The following is a 22,841-nucleotide window of genomic DNA, read 5'->3' as shown; positions in this document are numbered from 1 at the left end:
GAGCTGAGTGGGAGGACTTTGCTGGGAGGTGACGGGGTGAGAGTCAGGAGGAGGAGCAGTGTGATGTTGGATTTTGTGAGGCAGACAGGGCGGTGGGAAGAGCTGTGAGTTTATGTAAACTAAGTATTCATTGGTGGGTCTGGTGCACATCATCCTTTAGGATGGGGAAGCGCCTGCGTGGGTCCGCCCACGCCTCCGATAATTGAAAGAAAAAAGAAAGAAAGAAAGAACAGGTGCATTGTCTATTTTTGGGCTGTTGAGCAAAGGATGACGAGGCATGGCGTTTGGGAGACTCCCGGTAATCTGGGGCAGATAGCTTCTTCATCTTGTGTCTACAGGTCAGTATCGTTCTGGCCCAATTCCTCCCCTGGAACAATAACATAGCAGCCTGCTGTCCTAGAACAGGGGCACTACCATGTGCGTCTGCACAGATGACTTGGACAACACACACCCATCAGCCCTTGCTAGTATAGTCAATGGGGAGGGATCTCGAGAGTTGCAGTCCAGCCCCTCTCTTATAACCATGGGTGCTTCCTGCCTCCTTCCAGGCCCCGCCTTTTCGTTCTGATGCAAAGATGGAGTGGGTTTTCCCAGGAGTTTCTTAGTGCCTGCTTTTCCCGGAACCTCCGGCTTTGACTCAAATAACCATTATAAAGAGGTCACAGTTGTTTTTTTTTATGAACCTTGTCTTCCGGGTGACTTGAAAAAGCCTCAGAAGGTTTTAGAAGGATTGGTGGCACAACAAAAAATGTCCCACAAAACAAACAGGGTGTCCAGCAAAACCAAGCCAATCACCTGTCCTGTAGGCACCCACATGTGAAGTCATTAGCAGTGTGGGAAAAGTCCACTACACTGATACATACACTGAACAAAGCACTGCAGTTTCAGACAGCGGTTCCAGTACCGATCTACGCTCCAATATCCAAACCCTTATTTAACCCCTCAACTAACGGGCGATTATGCATGTCTATGCAAATAGGAGGAGCATACTCGTCCACAGCACTTAAGCTATTCCAGATCCCACACACAGGGTCTATGCCCCACTGGCATCCTTGACTCCCAAGAAGCAAACAACCTCACCTGATAGTCTTCATACAACTACTCACAGAACTCCCCAGTTTCTGCAAAAACCCAACTTCTAAATAGAGAACCCCCACTTGCAGAGGGCATTAGCTGCAGTGAGGACCCAAGCACCGCCTGAATGGAAAGTGGTTTCTAAACGCAGAGTCAGGATTCAAACCCATGTTGAGCTGCGTTGTCTTGCTTTCAAGACAAACGCGTTGCCCCAGAGCTATCTTCAGTCTGTCGTCACAGACTCTCTGCTTTATAGAGCAGAGGTTTTCAGGCAAGGAATCGAGACTATCCGAGGTTAACACCATGGGAAATTAGGAACTACGATGACTGATCATCTTTAATACTTTGATGTGACAATTGTGCTTCATTCGGTTCTACTGGCCAGAGACCAGTTGAGGGAGAAAGTGATTCCCAGCTTATGGGGTTACTCTTCCCTAAATTTGGTTCAGTGTTTCCTTGTATCTGCTCATCGTGAGAGATCTATTGGTCCGTATCTGCTCATCGTGAGAGATCTGTTGGTCCTTGCCTACTCCTCTCCAAGAAGATGCTGAACCCTGCCTGCCGTAACAGGGAACGGCCAATCACTTAGGCGAGTGAAAAACAATACTACAATCCATCGGGCAGGGGCAATCCGTTGGGCCTTGCGGCCGAGAACTGGCCGTGCCACAGCCTTTGCCAAGCATCTCCCCCCACCCCTCACCCCCCCGGAATCTCGACATTCTCACGCTGGACCTTTTGGATCAGCACATAACCATAGGGGTCCTGAATCAGATTGTGCGCATCAACGACTTTGCATCATGGCATGCACACTCTGGACTCTTCCATCATAATGTGCTCAGCTTTTTACTTTTTGTATCATGGCGGTGGTTATTCCACCTGCTTGTTTTGCCCCTTAATAGTGAATTTCCTCTGCGCGCATCTGTTCACCTTACTCATTGTTTCTCAGTATTTTCTTCCTCTCCCTTGCCTTACTGTCTCGCCTCTCCTCCCGTTCCCTCACCATAAGCTATGCACTTGCACTGCCAGAATTGCCACCAGGCCTAGTATGATAGTCATTGTTTCTTCCTCTCCCCTCGCCTCGTCCCTCCTTCATCATTGTCAATGCTCTTGCGTTATCAGAAATGTTGTCAGGTCTAGTACGGTCGCAAATGACCCATTCTTAATTACTCAGGGCCTTGTAAGAATGTATTGTATTTTCCCCTGCTCCCCTAATCCCCTGCCTTGAAGCACTTTGAAACACATTTGTATAGGCACTATACAAATAAACAATCAAATCAAATCAATCGCTCAGCAATAGGAGAAAAGCTGAAGGGGTTGCATTTGATGGCTCTTCGGGTGAGGTTGTCTGATAGTGACATGAGAGAAGCATCGTAGCCCGCCTCTGGTAGGATAATTGCTCTACAACGCCTAGCTAAGCTCTCATAGTGCAAACCCGTGCCTTCTTGATCTGTGTGGATTCCCAGTAGTACAAGGTCCTTCTAATTGCCTCCCTCTGGCATAGCTCTCCTTTGGTGGAAAGGTCGACCTTGTAGAAAAGGCCGTTCTCTTTCCATATTAGTTGATATCATTAAGGAACGAGAGAAGCTGTGTGATAGAGCTAAGGTCAGCATCGGTCCGTGGGCCCCGTCACACACAAAAAATAAAGGTTGTGACTTTGGGGTGCTAGACAAGGCAAATGGATTCCCTCCACATTAAAGTGTCTTTCTCCTCCTTGGATCAACTGCACAATTTCTAACACCTCACAAAGCATCAAACAGCAATGTCCATCCAATTAGCCAACACGCTGTTCCTGTAGCTCGTCGTGCCTTTGGGCTGTTAAATAGATGCACTGTGGCTTATTATGGAAACGTCTCCACATCCAGCCCCTAGCTCCGCTACCTAAGGAAGAGAGTAGACACACTAATCACATTATACTAAGTTCATTAGAATACAGCAGGGAGTGCGCCGCGCCAAGACCCACAATAGTCAGACGGTCAAGAAAAGATAGTAGCAACTAATCCCACCCATAGCAATACAAATGTGCCACAACCAGGATTCTCGCGCCACTATCCCTGCCTTCAAATCTCTGCATACCCAACTCACCCGAAAACTCACCCGAAAACTCACCCGACCAGTTCTCGCCCAGCAAACCACACACCCTTTACCAGACTGCATCCACAACAAACCAACAACACATAAACAACACCAACAGCACTCAAGGTATCGCCCCGGTCCAATACTTACACCAAAGCTCAGCGCACTGTGTATAACGAACTGAAGCCGCCAACAGCACATCACCTCTCTCTCTCTCCTCCTCTCTCTTCTCAGGACTAACCCAACCCTGACCACCTTTTTGTCATGCAGATCCACCAGAGCGCCTGGGGACCAACTCCGTTGGTGACGGTGCATGATATAAATACCTTTAACATTTAACATGAACATGCAAAGTAACCGATCCACCAAGCAGCACCATGGGGGCTGGAGAGGGGACTACTAGATCACTGCCCTTTGACCTCGGAGAAGATGGATCTTGTTTGCATAGATACCAAAATACACCTGGTGCGATGCAGAGGAGGTTCCTCGGATACCAAAAGGCACGTGGTCCGATGCAGAGGAGGGTCCTCGGATACCAAAAGGCACGTGGTCCGATGCAGAGGAGGGTCCTCGGATACCAAAAGGCACGTGGTCCGATGCAGAGGAGGGTCCTCGCCGCGAGAGAATTAACTTGTTAGGCCAGACTTGAAAAGTGAGTGATTTATTTGAAAGGGGGTAAACAAGGAACTTAAACATGTTTTAATATGAAAACCCGCCAGAATCCCAGCCCTTGAGGCCCAGAGTTGGACAAGCTCAAAGAGGATGTTTATGTTGTCTGGATGCTGGTTAGTTCAGTGCCATGGGACTCTCACCCCTTTGCTCCTGGCTGGACACAAAGGACACTTAGATGTACCAAAGACCTTTGATCATGCGAATGTGACTGGGCAGTGTGGCCATCGGACGGAGAGATGTTATTGTGCAAAAGTGGGCTCCATTTTACATGTAACATCAAAAGCCATAATCTGAAGTGGACATGTCAGTCCGTTGGAAGAAGCAACCCAGGTGAGGAGCATTGCCGGTTTCTGATATGGTTCCTGGCCAGTTCCTTACTATAGTATCTTTCTAATTAGTACCCAGCGACAGTCAAGCAGAATGTAAAACACATTCTGATTGGCTCTTGCCGGGTCGTTACCCGGCCGAGAATCCCTCGGCAGTGATTTCCCTGCTTTGTCCACAGTGGGGGGCGTGGCAGCCCCTCAGCCAATGAGGAGGCTCAAAGCGGGGCCATCCCCTCTCCGAGCTGCCGCACGGCTGGAGGCTGCCATCGTCCCCCACTGGGGACTTAGGTACATTTATTTTTTAGTTTTATTCCCCATCCCTTCCTCCTCCTCGTCCCCGTCCCAACCCCACTTACCTTCTTATCTTGATTTGTTCAGGAGCAGACAAGCTGGGAACAGAATTGTTCCCAGCGCGTCCGCTCCTGATGGCCGTTGCCTTCCCCGGTGGCCATTTTCTCTGTCGCAGTGTTTCGGGACAGAAAAAAATGCTTTTAGTATCCTGGTCTCGCAGGTCTTGCGGGCCGGGTTACTAATAGCAATATGCCCCTCGCAGTGGGGGCATATTGCTTAATTCATTTTGTGGATGGCAGCTCCCTAAGGACTTAAGGATCGACTTCCTTAGAAATTAAAGTAATTTCCTTGGCTTATAAAGCGGTGGTGCCAGAGGTTTTCAATGAGTATGCATAATTTAAAAAGGAGGTCACAATGAATAGAGAGCATGTTTCTCCTAAATATGTCCGCACAATCATTAGGAAATAAATTGCATGCTTAAAAGTTAGAAACCTTGCCCAAGGGAGGCCTTTCAGTTTGGAAAATATAAAACACTATTTCATGCAGAGAAGGGCTGGGAATGTCAGGGCTTCTGAGCTCCATCCAGACCACAGGAGATGCCCATGCGATGACGGACACATCAGTGAGTTGCAACCTTTTCATTACCTTTGCATCAACACGCAGGACACTGTGGACACTCTGGAAAGTGATATTCCAGAAAATGAGGCCACCACTGTTTTGAAATGCTGGAAGAGGGATGAAATGTCCGGTGAAAACGTTCTGACCCGACTCCGGCAGTCCAGAAGCATCTTGGACGTGGCATTCTGAATTCTGCAGCCTGGACAGGGATTTAACTGGTGAAGCCTGCATGTCCCTTTGGAATAAAACTGTCACCATGATCTACTGGCAGCTTGTGAATTGAACAACTTGGAGAAGCCAATAACCCCCCCACCCATAGGGCCGGATTAATGTGAAAAGGGATGGGGTGGATGGGACGTCTTTGAAGCAGTGGAAAGAGGCCTTTTTCCACCCAACTAATCCATCTTTGCAGAGTCTTGAAGGAAGAATTAATAACATGTGCACAGACAGAAGGGAGCAGAAGCCCACTGCAAAGTGTAACACTGCAGCCTACACAGTCAAATGGGCACTGAACGCAAAGCCCTAGATTGGCTTGCACGCAGACTACACAGTCAAACAGGCACTGAACGCAAAGCCCTAGATTGGCTTGCACGCAGACTACACAGTCAAACAGGCACTGAACGCAATGCCCTAGATTGGCTTGCACGCGGACTGGACAGTCAACCGGGCACTGAACGCGATGCCCTTGATTGGCTTGTACGCGGACTTCATAGTCATCCGGGCAGTGAACGCAATGCCCTTGATTGGCTTGCACGCGGACTACATAGTCGACCAGGCACTGAACACGATGCTCTAGATTGGCTTGCACTCTTCATCGTCTTGGGAGGATAGCTAAGAGGAAACACGTGTGTCTTGGAAGCAAGATGGCGTGGAGCAACACAGGTTCGAATCCGGGTCCACGCTTAGAAACCTCTGGGTATGATGCGCGTTATAAATAACCCATTACAATCTGTTGTCGTATTCCACGAGTGCTACAATGTTCCTTCCATCTACATACATTTGTCATGGCCAGTTGCACCAATCCAACTCTGCAGCGGGCTGTAGACTCCTCAGTGATCAGTGCCCTGTGTGTCATCCGTTGGTACTTAGCACAGGAACTGGTTGGTACCTGTGGGTTATTGAGGTGCCCCAGGTAGCACTGTTTTACGGCAATGGTGCTTCCTGGGCAGACAGTTACTGGTTTGAGAACAGTTCATGGGGATTAAACTAAGGGAAAAGAATGGATCTGGAACCCGACCTGGTCCTCAGATGAACTTCCATTAGACAATGCAGCAAATTGATTCTCTGCTGTCTGGGCGCGCTCAGTGATTAATACCGAGGTGTTTCAGCCTTGAAGTAACAGCGGCCTAACAGGACATTATGCGCTGCCTGCAGGGCTTTGCCTGCCACAACACCGCAGCCTTAATGTGTGGCTGTTCGTTGAAGCTGGGAAGAGTATACCTGTGTCCTGTAGGGAATTGGTGGGCTCTCAATTCGGAATAGGAACCTACCATCGATGCTTGAGCTGAAAGCGCCCTCTTGTCCTCCCTACCGCAACAGGTAGACCACGTGCGGTCCCCAGAGAACCTAAAGTGGTAGATAGGTGGACGGGGATGGGAGCGATCTGTCACGGCAGCTGGCAGCAAGGTGAGGTGATTAACATTGCATTAAGCAGGACGGCCTTGCCTCACCAGGCCTATAGCATGATGGATAGGCGAGGTGGCGGATAATCGAGTGACATGTCATTGCCGAAGCATTGCATGTGTAAATGAGGCATCCCGTGACACCCCCTGACTTCAAATCATGCCAGGCTACTCCATCCATGCATTAACCCCCGCCATGCCGCAGATTTCTCCCAATGCCGTATATTTTGCCGGGAAACATCTGTACTGCTTAGGTTTGATCATTGAAGGCCTTCAGGGAGAGGGATGCCAATTTACTCTTGCTCCTACTCAAACATCTCATGATTGATAACCATGGGAATAATCTGATAATTAGTTATGTTCCTGTGTTTCCTCTTCCTACTGTGCCCTGAGCCCATAACAGCACCCCAAAACCCACCGAGGCGGAGGAACAAGGGTGTTGGTCTATAGGAGGAAGTCTCTTCTGTAGATTATTTACTTCCTTAAAAGTCTTACCTCCTCTTCTCCACCTACTCCGTATAATAGTGGGTTGGAAATGCTGTCCCAAAACAAACATGCACTGGAGTGCTGGAGTGTGTTCTTCCTCACAGTGATGTGTAATGCCGGAAGGGATTTACTGCGCTCTGTGATTTGGTGACCTCCTTGCAGCAGCCACAATCTTGACCTTCTCTAATAGTGTAACCTAGTTCTTCCAGCAATGGTTGTCTCCAGTTTCCATGCCTACAAGGGCCGGGCTGTTCTAGGAGGTTGTCTTTAAATCTGTAGGCACAGTGCCAGGATAAATCCTCTTCCTATTAACCAGTGTGAAAATCTGATGCCAGCTCATACCTCCTTGCCCCGGAATTCACTAGGCAATTCATTCCAAGGCAACGAGCGGACGGTGTCCAATCGTGACAGGCGTCACGCACCCGGTGAAGGATTCTGCTTCCACCTGGCTCATTACAAGATCGCCCATCATCCCTTGTGGCATTAATGGAGATGGCTTAGCGGCTTCCATGAGGGTTCCATCTGCTGTGAAGAATGATTTAATGCGCAGGGGCAAGAGGATGGCACGCTCTCTCTACACGCAATGGCTTCTGGGATGTCATTTCTGAGGGATTGATTATGTAAATATCTACAGTTACAGAAGAAGAGGAGGGGGTGCATATGCGGGACTTCATCTAGGCCAGGTGGCATCAAGGGCTTTTAATATCAACAGACAGAGCAGCTCTCGCCTTCCTTATCTGCTATGGCGCATTCCATTGCACAAGTCGTCTGTCAGAAATGCAATTGCTGGAACTAATGGATTTTTATTTTTCCTGCACCAGATCCAACAGTAAATGCATCAGAAAGCTCACTGCATCCAATACACAATGCTGCGTGTTACATAACCAGCCGCAGTTCTCATGTGCTTGGAGGCTGGGTGGGCACATGGACCTTAAACAGATGCAAGCCACAGAAAGACTAATATGGGGTCATTGAAAACCATGTCCTTCATAAACGGGAGTGTTCTCTAACAAGTGGTTCACTTGAATTCTCATGAAACATCAGCCACAATATCCCAGATGAATCTGTGTCCTACCATGAAATATGGATCTGCTGTACAAACTGGATGGATCTGTCTTCCAGCATTCAAGGATTTGATGAGATAAATGGAAAGACTGGCTATCTTGAGCTGGATCATCTTTCAACAAAACATTCTACTAAGGATGTATGCCAAAATAACCTAATTAAAGTTGAAGGTACCTTCTTATACACATAGCTTCAACTGACTACACAAATAACATCGAAGCGGACAGAGTGTCTTTTTCCAAGAAGCCACAGCGAGCTTATGGATCACACTGACCATTGAAAATGCAACAACGCCTTAGTCTATCCAGAGGTTGCAGGCTCTGAGCAGGTGACCACATAAATTAGGTGCAGAGTCCTTCAACCAAGAAAAATATTCATTAATCATATATAATGTGTTTTATAGCAGAGAGCAGTCTCTAAGGGCTGGACCAGGATTAGAACCTGTGTATATATACTTCCAAGACAAGCAATGTGCCCTTGAGCTATCCTCCCAGACAAGATGATCCATGAATGAAAACTCTGATAACCCTAGAACTTTGTCTGAAGCTCTCTTCTGTAAAGACATTTCAATGTGGTAATGGACAATCTTGATCACAAACATCTGACTAGAGTAATCATCTTCCAAGCCATTCATTTGAGATAATATATGCCATTTTCACCATCCAAACGGAAATGCAGCCATCTTCTACCAAGCTTCCCGATGAGATAATACTTTTTGTTTACTCTCTTGAGCTCAGTGAAGTCATTTCTACCAAGAAGTTTTCAGTTGGTAATTCATGACACTCAAAGCATAAAGCTGGGCTGAGCTTCCATCTTCAAAGATGTCCAAATGATTTATTTTAAACCAGTGACCACATACAACTGGGTGGAGCAGTCTTCTAGCAAAAAGCTCCTAAATAGACAATACACACCACAATCCACATACAACTGGGTGGAGCTGACATCTAACAAGATGTTCCAATGTGTGAATAAAGACTACGGATTATATACAACTGGAAGATAACTCCCTTCTGCCAGCAGTTCACAATTAGGCCATAAACACCACCAACCACATAATAAACATAACCAACATGGGTGCAGGTGCAACCTACCAAAAGGGCCCAAAGAAGCAATTAACCCCACAGACATCATACAATTGGGTGGAGCCTATTATTTCAAGAGGTCCCAATATGGAAATAAATACCACTGACCACATGCAACTGCCTGGAGCTGTCTACATACCTTGTCATTCTCGTTAAGCAATAAATACCACTGTCTACATACCACTGGGTGGAGTAGACTTTTACCAAGAGGTACAAAAGCCAAGAAACATTGCTAACCACATACAACAGGGGAGGACCTGCATTCCACAAAGAGGTTCCAACGAGGCAAAAAACATCACCAACCAAATGCAACTTGGCAGAGCTGTCTTCCACGAAGAGGTCCCAACGAGGCAAGAAACATCACCGACCACATACAAATGGGAGAAGCTGTGTTACGCTCACCTGGTATCCACGGGGACACCACCCAGCCAGTTGGTTGCTGGTATCCTTCTCAGTGATTCCCTGGCATGGTTCTCGGTGGAAGTTCCGCCTGGAAATACAGGAGGACTGTGTTTAGGACTGGCCAACCAAGGTAAGTTTTCCCCCCACCTCCCGTATGACTTCAGCCCCTCTGGGCCCTCTTCTCACCTTGTTGTAGAAGTTGGTGTGCTCTCCTTCCTGCTTTCTGGGCAGGGGCGCGTTGTCTTCCGTGGGCGTGTGCGGTCCAGTTACTTCACTGACAGCGGCCCAAGTAATGTCTTTCAGGTAGGTCTTATTGCTGTTTATTGAGTTGTTATTCTTGCATGCCTTTCTCTGTTTGATAATGTCTCTTTTCATCTCCCTTAGTTGTGCGGAGTGTCCGCGTGGCGAACTGGCTAAACTGGGCCTCGCCGGTAAATGATGGCGCACAATAAGCGCTATGATACGGTAAGTAAGCGCTTTGCGCAGCGCTGCGATGTCTTGTCTTCGTTGATCTGTGTTTTCTCCCTTTTTCAGGTTCTTTGGTCCGGGCGGAGCACAGATCCAACAGAGCTACCCAGGAGCTGCGAGCAGTGAAGGATTGAGATCGCAGATAAAATGCTGCTGCTTACGATGTTCTTTTGTCTTTCTGCAGGTTCTGATTTCCCAGGCTCGTGTGTAAGCTGGACACGGTGAGTGTCACATTGCTAGCTGCAAAGTAACGCAAAGCGTGTTGTCTTGTTCGGGTGTGGTTTAAATAACCTCTGCAAAGTAGTCCAGGTAAAGTAGTCCCTAGGTCACCACACCCAAAACACTATACCGCATAGCTTGGTTCTTAGGAATCAAGCTATGTGGATGCCTCCATGTTGGATGAAAGCCTACATTTATTTATTTTTTTATTTATATTTATATAGCGCGCAAGTAACCCATGGGCTTTGAGGTGCTGTTACTTGCCAGAGCTTAGTTACAGGCATAGAGTCATTCAGTGGTACATTATGAATTTGAAAAAGCATAGAGCTGACATTTTGGTTGGTACAGTTGGTCATTACAATACAGTTTATGCATTAGGAACATATGAGATGTATTCGACTGGTGCGAGGAATCTTATGTGAATAAGATGCTTTTCATGGTTTTGCGGAAGGTGCTGAGGGAGGCCTCACCTCGCATTGTGGGAGGTAGGGCGTTCCAGTGAGTGGGTGCGAGATATGGGAAGCTGGATCCGCCCGCTCTGACTTTTTTTACTAATGGCACAAAGAGCATGTTAGTATATGGTGATCTGGTTGGCCTCGTGGAAGAGACGGGATGGATCCTTTGGAAGAGGTAGTCAGGGGCACTAAGGTGAATGCACTTGTGGGTCAGTGTCAGAGTCTTGAAGATGATCCTTTCTTTTATTGGGAGCCAGTGTGCTAGTTTTCTGGCCTCCGAGATGTGTTCTCTTTTGGCAATGCCTTGGGCTGCCCGGAGAGCACTATTCTGAATGATTTGTAACCTCTCTAGGTTTTTGTTGGAGGTGCCTAGAAAGAGTACATTACAATAGTCAAGCCTAGATCCAGTGATGGCTCTGGCTATGTTAGTGCAGTTCTCTTTGGAGAGAAAGGGCCTGACTGCGTTGATAAGTTTGGCATGGTATGCAGCTGCCGAGGCTATAGCGTTGACTTGTTTATCCATGGATAGGTTGTAATCCAAGTAGATTCCAAGGGTTTTGACTGATTCTGAGACAGGTATTTTGATGGAGTCTATGGTGAAATGACTGAATTGGGAGTCTAGATTTTTCAGCGTGTCGGGTGAGCCTACCAGGAGGAATTCAGTCTTGTCTGAGTTGAGGCATAGTCCATTGTCTGCCATCCAGGCTTGGATGGTGTTGTAGAGGTTGTTGAGGGTCAGGGAGTCAGTGTCATAGTTACTGGTGAGGGTGAGGAGGATCTGTGTGTCATCGGTGTACTTAGTGTAGGAAATGCCCATATCATCGAGGATGAGGAAAAGTGGTCATGTGAAGATGTTGTAGAGGGTGGGTGAAAGGCAGGAGCCTTGGGGCACCCCACAGAGTATGATGGTTGGTGAGGCGGAGGCTAAGTCCGAGAATACTTGCATGGTTCTGTCTTGTAGGAAGGAAGTGATCCATGCTGTGGCTTCAGGGGAGAATTTGGCAGTAGAGGAGAGGTGGTGGCATAGGACGTCATGATCCACGAGGTCGAAAGTCGCGGAAAGGTCAAGAAGTAAGAGAAGTGCTGGTTTGCCCATGTCTCTGGCATCATCCATTTGGTTTTTCAGGTCAAGTAGGGTGGTTTCAGTCCCGTAAAGTAGTTCCCTGAGCAGATGTCTTTCACTGCATATGAGCCTGGCCCCAAGAGGGCCTGAGACGTGGATGCCAGGCCTTATTTGAGATCCGAGTCCTGATTCCACCTGGCCAATGGGCTTGCCAGTGGGGATCAGGGCTGAGGGTCGTGACAGCTGTCTTCCACCAACAGGTTCCAACGAGGCAATATACATTGCCGACCACATACAACTGGGTGGAAATGTCTTCCACCAAGATGTCCCAACAAGGCAACACAAGATCAGCAACCACATACAACTGGATGAAGCTGTATTCCACCAAGAGGTCCCTACAAGTCAATAAACATAAACATCACCTAGCACATGCAACTGGATGGAGATGTCTTCCACTAATAGGGCCCAACGAGGTAAGCCACATCACCAACCACATACAAATAGGTGGAACTGTATTCCACCAAGAGGTCCCTACAAGTCAATAAACATAAACATCACCTAGCACATGCAACTGGATGGAGATGTCTTCCACCAAGAGGTCCCAATGAGGTAAGATACATTTCTGACCACACACAGCAGGGTGGAGCTGTCTTCTACCCAGAGGTCCCAACGAGTCAAGAAACATCACCAAGCACATGCAACTGTTGGAGATGTCTGCCAACATTAGGTCCCAATGAGTCAAGATTCATCACTGACTACATACAACTCGGTGGAGCTGTCTTCCACCAAGAGGTCCCAATGAGTCAAGAAATATCATCGACCACATACAACTGGGGGAGATGACTTCCACTGCCACAGTGACCATGAAGACCACTGTGAGTGGGGGACGTTGACTTTGATCAATAGGCTACACTAAGCTCATAGGCATTTATGGTGGGAGCTCACTGTGTTCCATAAAGAGAACGAAGCCAAGACTTCAGCAGTGGCTGCAACCTAAATATGGTGCATACTTCCCTTTAGAAGTGCTAAGTGTTCATGGGGAATGGTAACCGCTTAGCCATGGATGCAGCTTTGCAGCTTAATATATGATTTTTGCATGGAACTCTGTATCACTATTAATATTACCATGGTATGCATTGAGCGTTCACCTAGCAACGGGACACTTTACAATTATAATGGGAATAATACAATGAAGGAAGCAGGGAAAAAGGAGCATGGAGCTAACAATAGGGGAGGGCAGACAATTGGCAGAAAGGGGAGCATCCAGGACAAGCAAACAATGGACAAGCATGGGACAAGCAACCAGGGGAGGAAATAGTAGGGAGTGGTTCACCGACTCTGAGGTAGGGTTGGGAGTGGAGGGTTTGTTGACCTTGTTATTAGAGAGGAGCCATTCCTTGAAGAGGAAGGTCTTGCGCTATTTTCCATTACTGTAGAAGTAATGGGGTGAGTCTGATGTTGATGGGGAGGTGGTTCCAGAGTCTCGGGCATAGCATACATAGAAAGAATGTCTTGTGGTTCTTTTCTTCCTGCACCGGTGGAGTTCACCTGTGCACATGTCCTCACTTCTGGTGGATGGCAGGACTTGGGAGATACTGAGTTTCTCAGTGAGGTTGCTAAGGGACTTCAGGAGGACAGATTCTTAGATGATGAAACAGGATTTGGAGATGATATGGGCTTGCCGAGGGAGCCAGTGCAGTTCAATGAGAGTCTGCATGTTGTTCTTGAATGTGCAGAGTCCTTTGATGAGTCGTGCTGCTGCATGCCTTCACATCTCAGGGGCACCAGGGTAATTGCCGGAAGGCCTTCCAAAAGGGTGCGGACCAAGGCTTGCACAGCGGGTCTGAAGTTGTTTTCCAGGCAGAAGGGCTTGAAGAGAGGAAGCCTAAACTCCTTAGCTCTAGTGAGAGAAAGAAACAGCCCAATCACACCCAACAGACCACACCACGCTACACAACAATGGGTTCTCAAATATTTACAAAAATCCATCAAAGCGGAGGATGCACTGGTAAGCAAAGGGAGTGAACTCTCCAAACACAGAGTCATGATGAAAACGCACTGGTTGCCTCTTTCCAGAGGAAAAGCAAAATAATATGAGGCCATTAAAACTCAACTTCCTAGAATTAGATTCAACTCATGAGTGGTGGTAAATCAGCGTGTTAATTCAAGGCGTAATGCTGTTACACCTTGATTTACCCGATCCCATTTTCGAGCAGTGACTAGATGGAGCATGGGTACAGAGTGGAGCTTAGATGTCCGGCCTACTTTCCTCCTCCGGCTTTTGCAGGCCCTTCATTTTACGCCTGCATGAGGTTTCAATGCAGGCGGAAAAAATAATTGGATTCCTACATAATGCACCTTGCATGACCACCTGCCAAACAGCAGGGGGATTCCAAAGGAATCCACAAGTGAATTGCACCTGCAAAGATCATGTGCAGGAAGTGTTTACTTTTCCACAAGACAGAGAGGGAAATTAAAAAAGTTAAAGCGAGTTTGGCTCTTTCCTTGTCCACGCAACCTAGTGGACCGAGTCAATGGCATTGAAGGGGCCCCACAGAACCTAAGTGCTGGTCCGCTGCATGCACTTTAGTTGTGTTTTGTAAAAAGACACCTGGCTGATGTCAAGCAGTCTTGTGCAATCTAACGCTAGTAAACTACCTGAATGGCAAGGGTGCAATTGGGACAGGAGCTCACAATACACCACGGGCACTACATGACTTGGGAAACAAGATGGACTCACAGGGCCAATTGTGAGGTTCCTGTTGGGTGGAGCCCACCAGAGGACCCTTGGATTACATTTGGCTCTCATGATCAGAAGATGGAAACACATCTGTGGTATCCAGAAGGGGAACCACAGTTGTAATGCCACTCATTTTCAATAAATTACAGCAATTCAGAGCCTCCATGGAAATTGATCGCCATGTTCCGGGACGTGTAGCTAGTCTTGTGCGTCATCAGTGTATGAAGCTCCACAGCGGCTGTGGTTCCAGAACAGTGGCCAAATAAATATGGTGGCAAACGGGGGAGACAAACGCGAACGCCGAGGAACCCTCCAAGGAACTGTGATCACGTGGTAGACGGGTTCAATCATCAACTCTTTGGGAAAGGAGAACAAAACCATCTTAAGACTCATGTCCAAAATGCAAGACACTTACTCTAAGCCTCATACAAGGGCCTCATAATGCTGGACAGGAGAGGGATGAAGCAATATTAACTCAAGCACAACGGGCAGGGTGTGACCTCACACTGAAACTTGCGCACCTCCTGGATCTGGACTAGTCAGGCACCCAGTGAGGCCATCAAGCAAGACTCCCATCTAGGTTGGAGAAGTCAACAGAGAGTGGCAGATAGATTCAAAGACAAGTTGACAGGTCACAAAGCGTGTGTCCACAGCATGTGCCAGACCAGAGCAGTAACACTTCCAAACCATGTTCTTTCAAATGTGTGTGCTCCATTCAGGACAATTTCACCTGGACTGAGGTCAGTTTCAGATGTTAAGGGCGACGTCCCTTAAGCACATGTGATAAGTACAGTACACAACAGAGCATATGTCAAGGGAACTGAGCAACTCCTTCCTATATACTGGGGTGCATTCTGGGGCAAGCACCGCCAGAGGTCAATTACTGCTTCAGCACATTGCCATCCGCTAGGTGGTAATGACAGCAGTGTTGAAGTTGTATTATGCCGGATGCAGGATTCATAAAGCCACCGCCACTGGCAAGGCAAACATGTATCTGTATCTTGAAAACGCTATGAGTGCTGCCTGAGGAATTAACATACCACTGATGGTGACCTAGCAGAAATATGCCACTGGTGGCGGCTCAGCAGAAATATAACACCAGAGGTGACTCAGCAGAAATATACCACCTGTGTGAACTCAGCGGAAATATAGCACCAGTGGTGACTCAGCAGAAAAAAGCACCAGAGGTGACTCAGCAGAAATATAGCACAAGTGTGACTCAGCAGTAACATATTATGCATGAAAGCAGATGGGAAAGTATGGTCCATGGGGGAATGTATGGGCCATGGGGTGAGCAGAAAAACACACACATCACAATGACTACATGTAATCTAAAGATGTCTTATGTTGCACTCTTCTTCAAATATGTTGGCCTCACTGTGCATAGGTTTGTAAGAAAGGAGAGCAGGGTGTGTTAATCAGATAGAAGGATGGCAGATGCAGAAACCTGTGGCGTTGATGGATACAGGTCACAAGTACCCTTTACCTGCATGCCGATATGAACATCTCTATGTTGATTGTGGTTGATTCTGAACGGGAGGGTAAACCGTATGGGCCGCCCCCAGATTATCAAGTGCAAACATTGACAGCCTGGTTGTTGACAGAAGATGGATAAGTGCACCAGACCAGGACGGTCATCTGAGGGAGGATGGGCAGTGAAAGGAGGTAATACTTAAGTACTGAGGAGTTGAGGGATGAGAAGGGATGGAGTGGGGGAAAGGGGAGTTAGATTGAGTGTTGGGGACAGGACTCAACATAGAATGTGTATAATGGCAGCTTCCTAGGAGTAATGTATACTTATTTAAGCAAAATGGTATCATGGGTAATTATTGAGTGTAGAAACGTGTCAGGAAGCAACAGTGTGCTGCACATTAGTAGACTAGAACCATGTGTATGGCTATCAGAGCTGATCTTATGTTCAGTGGTAATTACCATAATATTAAGATATCATCATTTTCTGTGGTTTAATGCCAGCCAATCAGCAGGGAACCAGCAGAACAAATGTTTCAATCATGTAATATTTGGCCCTTGTGTGATTGACGTTACAGCCTTATCGCCCTCTCCGGAGCGACACCCTCTGTGTGCACACAGTATGCTGCCCCCTACATTTCAGCGATCCCGAAGCCAGCAATGACGGGTGTGGCCGAAAGCCGTCCAAGTGGGGAGGTGGAAGTGGTTGCGCTGGTGGGCGACTGGGATTTCTACAGGTTCCTTATCCTGCCCCACTGGAGGCCATTGGCTCATGATAGCCATTGGCTCATGATAGCCATTCTTTAGAAGAAAGTGTATACATAGTGCTTTAAGTGGGACAAGAAGTCGCGGGAGGAGCTAATTAGTCACAAAACAATATTTGGTAGCAGAGCCCGGGAAGTGCCTGCTGGGGGCGTAGAATCGCAAGTGGCTATGGAACCGTTGAAATGCCGCACGGCACTTGAAACTACAGTGGACCTGACATGAAATGATGTGAGATTTGCATTAAAGGATGTGTTAAGTATAGGACAATATATCAACAATCCAAAAATCAACTTCAGTACAAATATTCAAATGTTAAAAAGCAAGATCAAATCAAAATTGTTCAATGTAGGCTCCACACCCTGAGTTCTTTTGAAAATAATTCATAATTCTAACAGTGTTATTTTGCTGAAATCAATCTAATGTCAAGACTGCAGTATATGTTGCCAACATCAGACATGTTTTCTTTATGCTATATTTTAACATATTTTTTTTAAAAAAAGAATGTAACACAAAATGGCTTAAACAGATGATGCCATTTTAAAGAGGTATTATGATGACATCTACTGGTCAAGAGCGGAATTCTTACTCCTCTTTTCATTGACTTTTGGTGCAAAGAAGTCAGGTTGGTGAGTCCAGAAAGTGTCCTGACTTTGCTCATGGGTCCTTTCCCAACCCTGCTGAGCCTTAGTCCCAGCACTTTTCAAAATTATCTGTATCATATATGCGAACATGCCCTGTTCCATTTGGGACATTACTCCAGTCCTGGTTTTAACTTTGCTTTCATCTGGTCTTGGATTTTCCCATTATAAAACCAACACTACAAGTCCCAGAATGCAAAGTTAAAACTAGTACTAAACTATCATCTCCCGAAATTGACATAATGGCATCTGTGGTGTGTACATATTTGCTGCCGCCTTCGCCCCCATTTATTTGTATTATTGCCTTTTTGTCTGCAAGAAGGAATGATGTTTCAACGTTTGCCATATAACTCATCTTTGCGTTTCTCTCACTCTCTTTGCCCCCTCCCCACCACAGCCAGGATGTGCGATGCCCACATGCGAGGCCCGAGCGGTGTCGTCACGTCGCCCAATTTCCCGGTGCAGTACGATAACAACGTGCACTGTGTGTGGGTAATCACCGCCCTGAACCCAGCCAAGGTACGTGATGTGAATGTGCCCCTGTCTCCCCCCTCTCCCTCCTTTCCTGGGCTCGCTTTCAGAAAGCCTTCCCCGGCCTGGAAGCTGGAAACATTACAACATGTCTGCCGCCTTCAACAAAATCTCAAGACAAGCCCCAGATATGAGGGGCGGGTGTGTACATCTAGTCAGGGAAACAGAAGGGGGCTGGGGGAGGGGAGGACGACTTTAATTAAGAGGGGAATGCTAATTATTTTTAATCAGAACCTTTGATATCTCGGGGTGAGCAGTGCCGAAATGCAAACTAGCTTAACAAAGCATTTCATTAAAAGTAGCTTACAGCTAGCGCGCGGCCGGCTCGTGATGCGAATACTGATGGGCCTTTGAAGGATGGCTGGCCTATGTCCAGCTGGGATTGGCACTCGAGCGCTGTGAGAGGCAGGAAGGGATGGCTTTCAGTTGGGAGCTGGCTGATGGGACATCATTGCAGGCTGACATCAGCCAGTCCATCACAGGCCCGGGATATGTAGCCGCGGAGCCCGCGTCAGTGCTCCGGTTCCGCCGTGGCGGCTTTGATTGCCAACGCTCAACCGTAACCGATGAATATTGGTGGCGGGCCGCCTCAGGGAATGCTGGTGAGATAGCCAGGCCTTTTCTGTTTCTAGTGAGGCCGGTATTCTATCGCTCTTGGGTCTTATTTCGAATACCAGCATTCCAAGTTGACAGATGCTGCCAGCCTTTTTTGCTTTGGACTACCAAGAAAATATATGGGCAAATAACCGAGAAATGTATGAAAGCATGTAAAGACATTTGTAACCATTGGATTTGTCATCTGTACCTGCCTGGCATTGATTAGTGGTTAATCTAACACTGTCAGTGCTCTTCAATATATTGTTGGGTTGACGCGCCATGTGATTTTTCTTCACTGACCTGCTCAATTGCTGTCAAGTAATGGAATCAGCCATATATTTATTAGTTTAGGAACATTGTATAGCGGTGAATGCAGAGGGAATAGCTGGAGGACATTACGTAAGGGGAACAAGAGAAGGGGGGTGGGAGTGCCAGGCAGATCAACAGGAGGCCGGTGCAGATCATAAGGCATAAGAAGGGTAAGTGGGAGGAGAAAGGGGCGGTGCAACATTTAAAGTAAGCGCCAAAGCGGCAGTCCTGCAAGGTCAAGTAACAACCACACTTTAAGTCAGAGGTCTTCAAACTGGGAGGCGCGCCCCCCAAGGGGGGCGCAGCCGCCTCCTAGGGGGGGACGCCAGAGCCCAGCATGAAATGTGTGTAAAAAAAAATATATACTTTTTTTTTTTTTTTAGATTGGAGGAAATGGGAGGGGGAAGATCACATGGACCATAAAACGGTCTTAGGCACCAATGAAAACATGGTCAGCATTTGCAAATGGATATTCAGTCCTTTAGTCACAGACTGTTTGAATAGTACCCAAGGGGTTGTTTTTTATTCAAATGTAAACAAATTGTGATATTTAAAGAATATTTATTCAGCAACAATGGTCAAAACTACTAGCTGCATAGTGAAGTAACTCCTCAAACTGGCCCACATTGGCCAAAAAAAGTGGCCCATTTTGACTGGCCTACACTAGCATTTTGCATTTTTGGTACAGCCATCAAACTATTGCCCTATAGGCCAGTCCAAGCCTCCCAACTCATCCAAAATGGGTGAGGAGGCATCCACCCACTGGCCACCTCACCCATTATGGAGGAGCCGAGGAGCCAGCGCAGTGAAACACTGAGCACTCCCTCAGCTGCTTTATCCAGCTGAGGGAGTGCTCCTGGGCCGGCTGAACTGTCAAAGGAAACACTGTTTGCATTTGACAGTTCATTTCCCCAGCCGCAAATGACCACTGAGCCATGCAACGTTGTTTTTTTTTTTGCTTTGCCAACCTTGCATAGCTCATTGGAAATGCTGGCTGGGGCACTGCATGTATGTATGTGTGAGGGGGTGCTCCTGCACCTCCTCGCACATACGGGCAGAGAAACCTGGAGCGGGGCATTTTAGCAACCATGCGCAGGCCCCTGCAGAAGGTAAGTTTATGGTGATTTATTTTTTATTTAAATGTGTATGTGTGTGTTTATGTTTGTGTTATGGGACTGTGGTGTGAGCAGGAAGGGCGGCAGCACTGGGAAAGTGGTGAGAGTGGGGTGGGGGAGAGCTCAGGGTCTGTACTGGGAGTAGGGTGCAGTGACGGCACGCAAAAGTTCATAGCGATTTCTACATACTGTCCATCCGGCACTTTTAGGGGGGCCCGGCCTGTCCACACTTGGCTCAGGGGGGGCCCGAGCCAAAAAAGTTTGAAGACCACTGCTTTAAGTTCATAAGTGGGTCTCCACAATCCTAGCTCCTATGGAGGGGAGAAATTTCCAGCGACCCTGGTGGGAGCCCCTGTACATGACAAGGCGCTAGGCAAACCTGCATTGTGTGACCTTTAACGGTGCCATCCCCAGACGCCAGAGAGTGTCAGTTGGCCTGGTGGTGTGAGGACTGGGGTTTTGAGAGTTTAACTGAGTGCGGCCAGGTGGACCCTGAAGGCCTGTTTAGAGCGTGTGGTGAATTCGATTGACTTCGCATGCAGCTTTGCCCACTCTCCTAGGCCTTCAGGAAGAGAACGGTTGCAGCTCCTTCCTGGGGGCGGCGGTTCAGAAGTGGCTTAATCTATGTTTTTCAGTTGTCCACACCATTCCTCGTGCATGCTCTGTGCTTCTGCTTGTCGCTGGGCAAGCGCGGGAGGTGGGTGTTGACATTCCTGAAAGTTCCTCTGTCAGCTAGTTTGGTGGTCCCCTGAACCAGGTCGCCCAGTGGACCAACATAAGAGCTTAAACTCCACTCTTTGCTCAAGAGGCAGCCAGTGGAGGCATGTCAACCGATCATAGACGTTACCTCTTCTTTTGAGGTCCAAGACCAACCTGGGCTGCAGGCTTCTGGACCCGCTGCAAGTGCATTGTGGTGCATTTAGAGCCCGCACAGGTACAGACTTGGAGGCTGGGTTGGAGGAGCCCACACGGTATCTCTTCTTTGTGGGGGAACTTCAGACATGGATGTTAATGCCACGCTTGTAGAGTTGGTAATGTCCTCCTGAATAATGCATTCACGTTTGGCCTTATAGTGAACTTTACCTCTAACCTGCCCCCAGGTTGGAGCTTCCCATGGTGGATCACTAGATAAAAGGCAGGTGTGTGATTTTGGGTGGGCCACCGATCTAGATTTTAGTTTTGCTCTAGTTTTCCCATCAGAACATCATCAGGCAACCTCGCTTGGGTTTGAAGCAAGTCTCGCAAGATGTTGTGTTGCTTGTTTTTTTCTTATTTGAGGTTAATTGGGATCTGCAGATCACTTGGGCGAAGATGTACCGAGAACTCAAAGGCATTCAGCGAATCCGTGAACAGACTCATTTATATTTTAACCAAATTACCTCGAAAGACCTGAGCCTTTTGGGACCCTATAAGGACGGGGATGGAGTTTAGACACATGTTGTCAGATTGATATCTGGAAACACCAAACTTCTTCTAGATGAGAGCTGGATGCTTGACCCCTCCCTGTACGTTATTTCAGCGGTTTATAAGGGCCCCGGGGTCCACAGTATCAGAAGCAGCTGTTACGTCTAGAAGAATCGGGCCTGCTGGAAGGTTTCCATCCAGAGGCTTTAGGAGGTCTTTCTAATGTTGTGTAGGGTCATTTCTGTTTCCTTGGCAGGTCTGAAGTCTGCCTATCAGATGGGATCCACTATAAGCTTATAAGCTTCACCAAATACATTTGCATCTACCAGTCCCATAATTGTGGTTGCAACCAATGTCTGACCATCTAAGAATAATCTTAAGCATTTTAAAGTAAGCCCCCCAACCTGTGAATTTCTGTATCTAAAATGCCAATCACCAGCTTAAGGGCAGAATTCAGTTAATATCTGGGCGCCAACATTCTTTGATATGTCTGCCAAAAGTACAGACAATTTGGGTTTATTGTTTTTTTTTGCAAATGAACTTAGTTGATTGAGGCAATAATTAACAATGTTCTCATCCAAAAAAAGGAAGATCGAGCGATGAGTTTGAGAAACATTGTTAAAGTTCATGACAGACTCTTTGACAAATACCATAGAGACGGAATAATGTATCTGAAATGTTTTCTGTATCACATTTAATCAATTAAAAATTTCACCAAATTCTGCGCGTAATAATAAATGCTTACATCTTGTATCTGGTCATGGTTAATATTGTACTAATACGGGGCAAACATGCAGCAGACAATTCAAGTTTTAGCCTAAGAAACGGAAAGACAATGGTGAATTTGACCCCCACAACTGTGAGTCGCTTCCACCGAACCCAAAATCCTCCTAGTTGTTGCTAATCTCCTTAACATCGTTTTGCGCCCACTACATACAAAGGTTTTAATTGAATAGTCTGTTTCCAAAGTGGTCTGGCTACCGACTGTGAAGGTCTGGCAACTTTGAGCTCAGAACTGTGCGCTGTAGTGAAAATGTGCACGTCTTGCAGTTGTTCCTTAAAATAGTCCGATGGATTACTCATTTGGTGTTTTTTGACATACTTGTTTTAATTGGACCTAGCAAAGGTTCTGTGTGATTTTTGGTATTTTATCTGCTTTTCTAAAGTATGGTTAATCTGATTTAGATAATAGATTACACTTCCGACTCCCGTGAGAAGGGAGCCATTCGATTCCGTCTTCCATTATACATGTCAAGCAGACACACATGAAACATAGAGCTTTTTCTGAACTATGTTCATACATGTATATACAATGTGCCATTAAAACATCATAAAACTGTAAGCAACATTAAAAGA

General features: G+C 47.1%; 1 protein-coding gene across 1 annotated transcript in view; it reads left to right on the top strand.

Annotated features, from left to right (window-relative positions):
• CSMD2 (CUB and Sushi multiple domains 2) overlaps positions 1 to 22,841 on the top strand; it is a 2,010,406-nt gene that overhangs the window by 1,209,278 nt on the left and 778,287 nt on the right. Inside the window, exon 10 of the mRNA XM_069622557.1 lies at positions 17,927 to 18,048. Within this exon, the coding sequence (XP_069478658.1) occupies positions 17,927 to 18,048 (122 nt within the window). The remainder of the gene's footprint in view (positions 1 to 17,926; positions 18,049 to 22,841) is intronic.

Source organism: Ambystoma mexicanum, chromosome 11, assembly GCF_040938575.1.
Source record: "Ambystoma mexicanum isolate Mex_15411 chromosome 11, UKY_AmexF1_1, whole genome shotgun sequence".
In the NCBI taxonomy this organism is placed as follows: domain Eukaryota; kingdom Metazoa; phylum Chordata; class Amphibia; order Caudata; family Ambystomatidae; genus Ambystoma; species Ambystoma mexicanum.
Note: the sequence above shows the minus strand (reverse complement) of the source record. Positions and strands in the feature narration are given on the sequence as shown.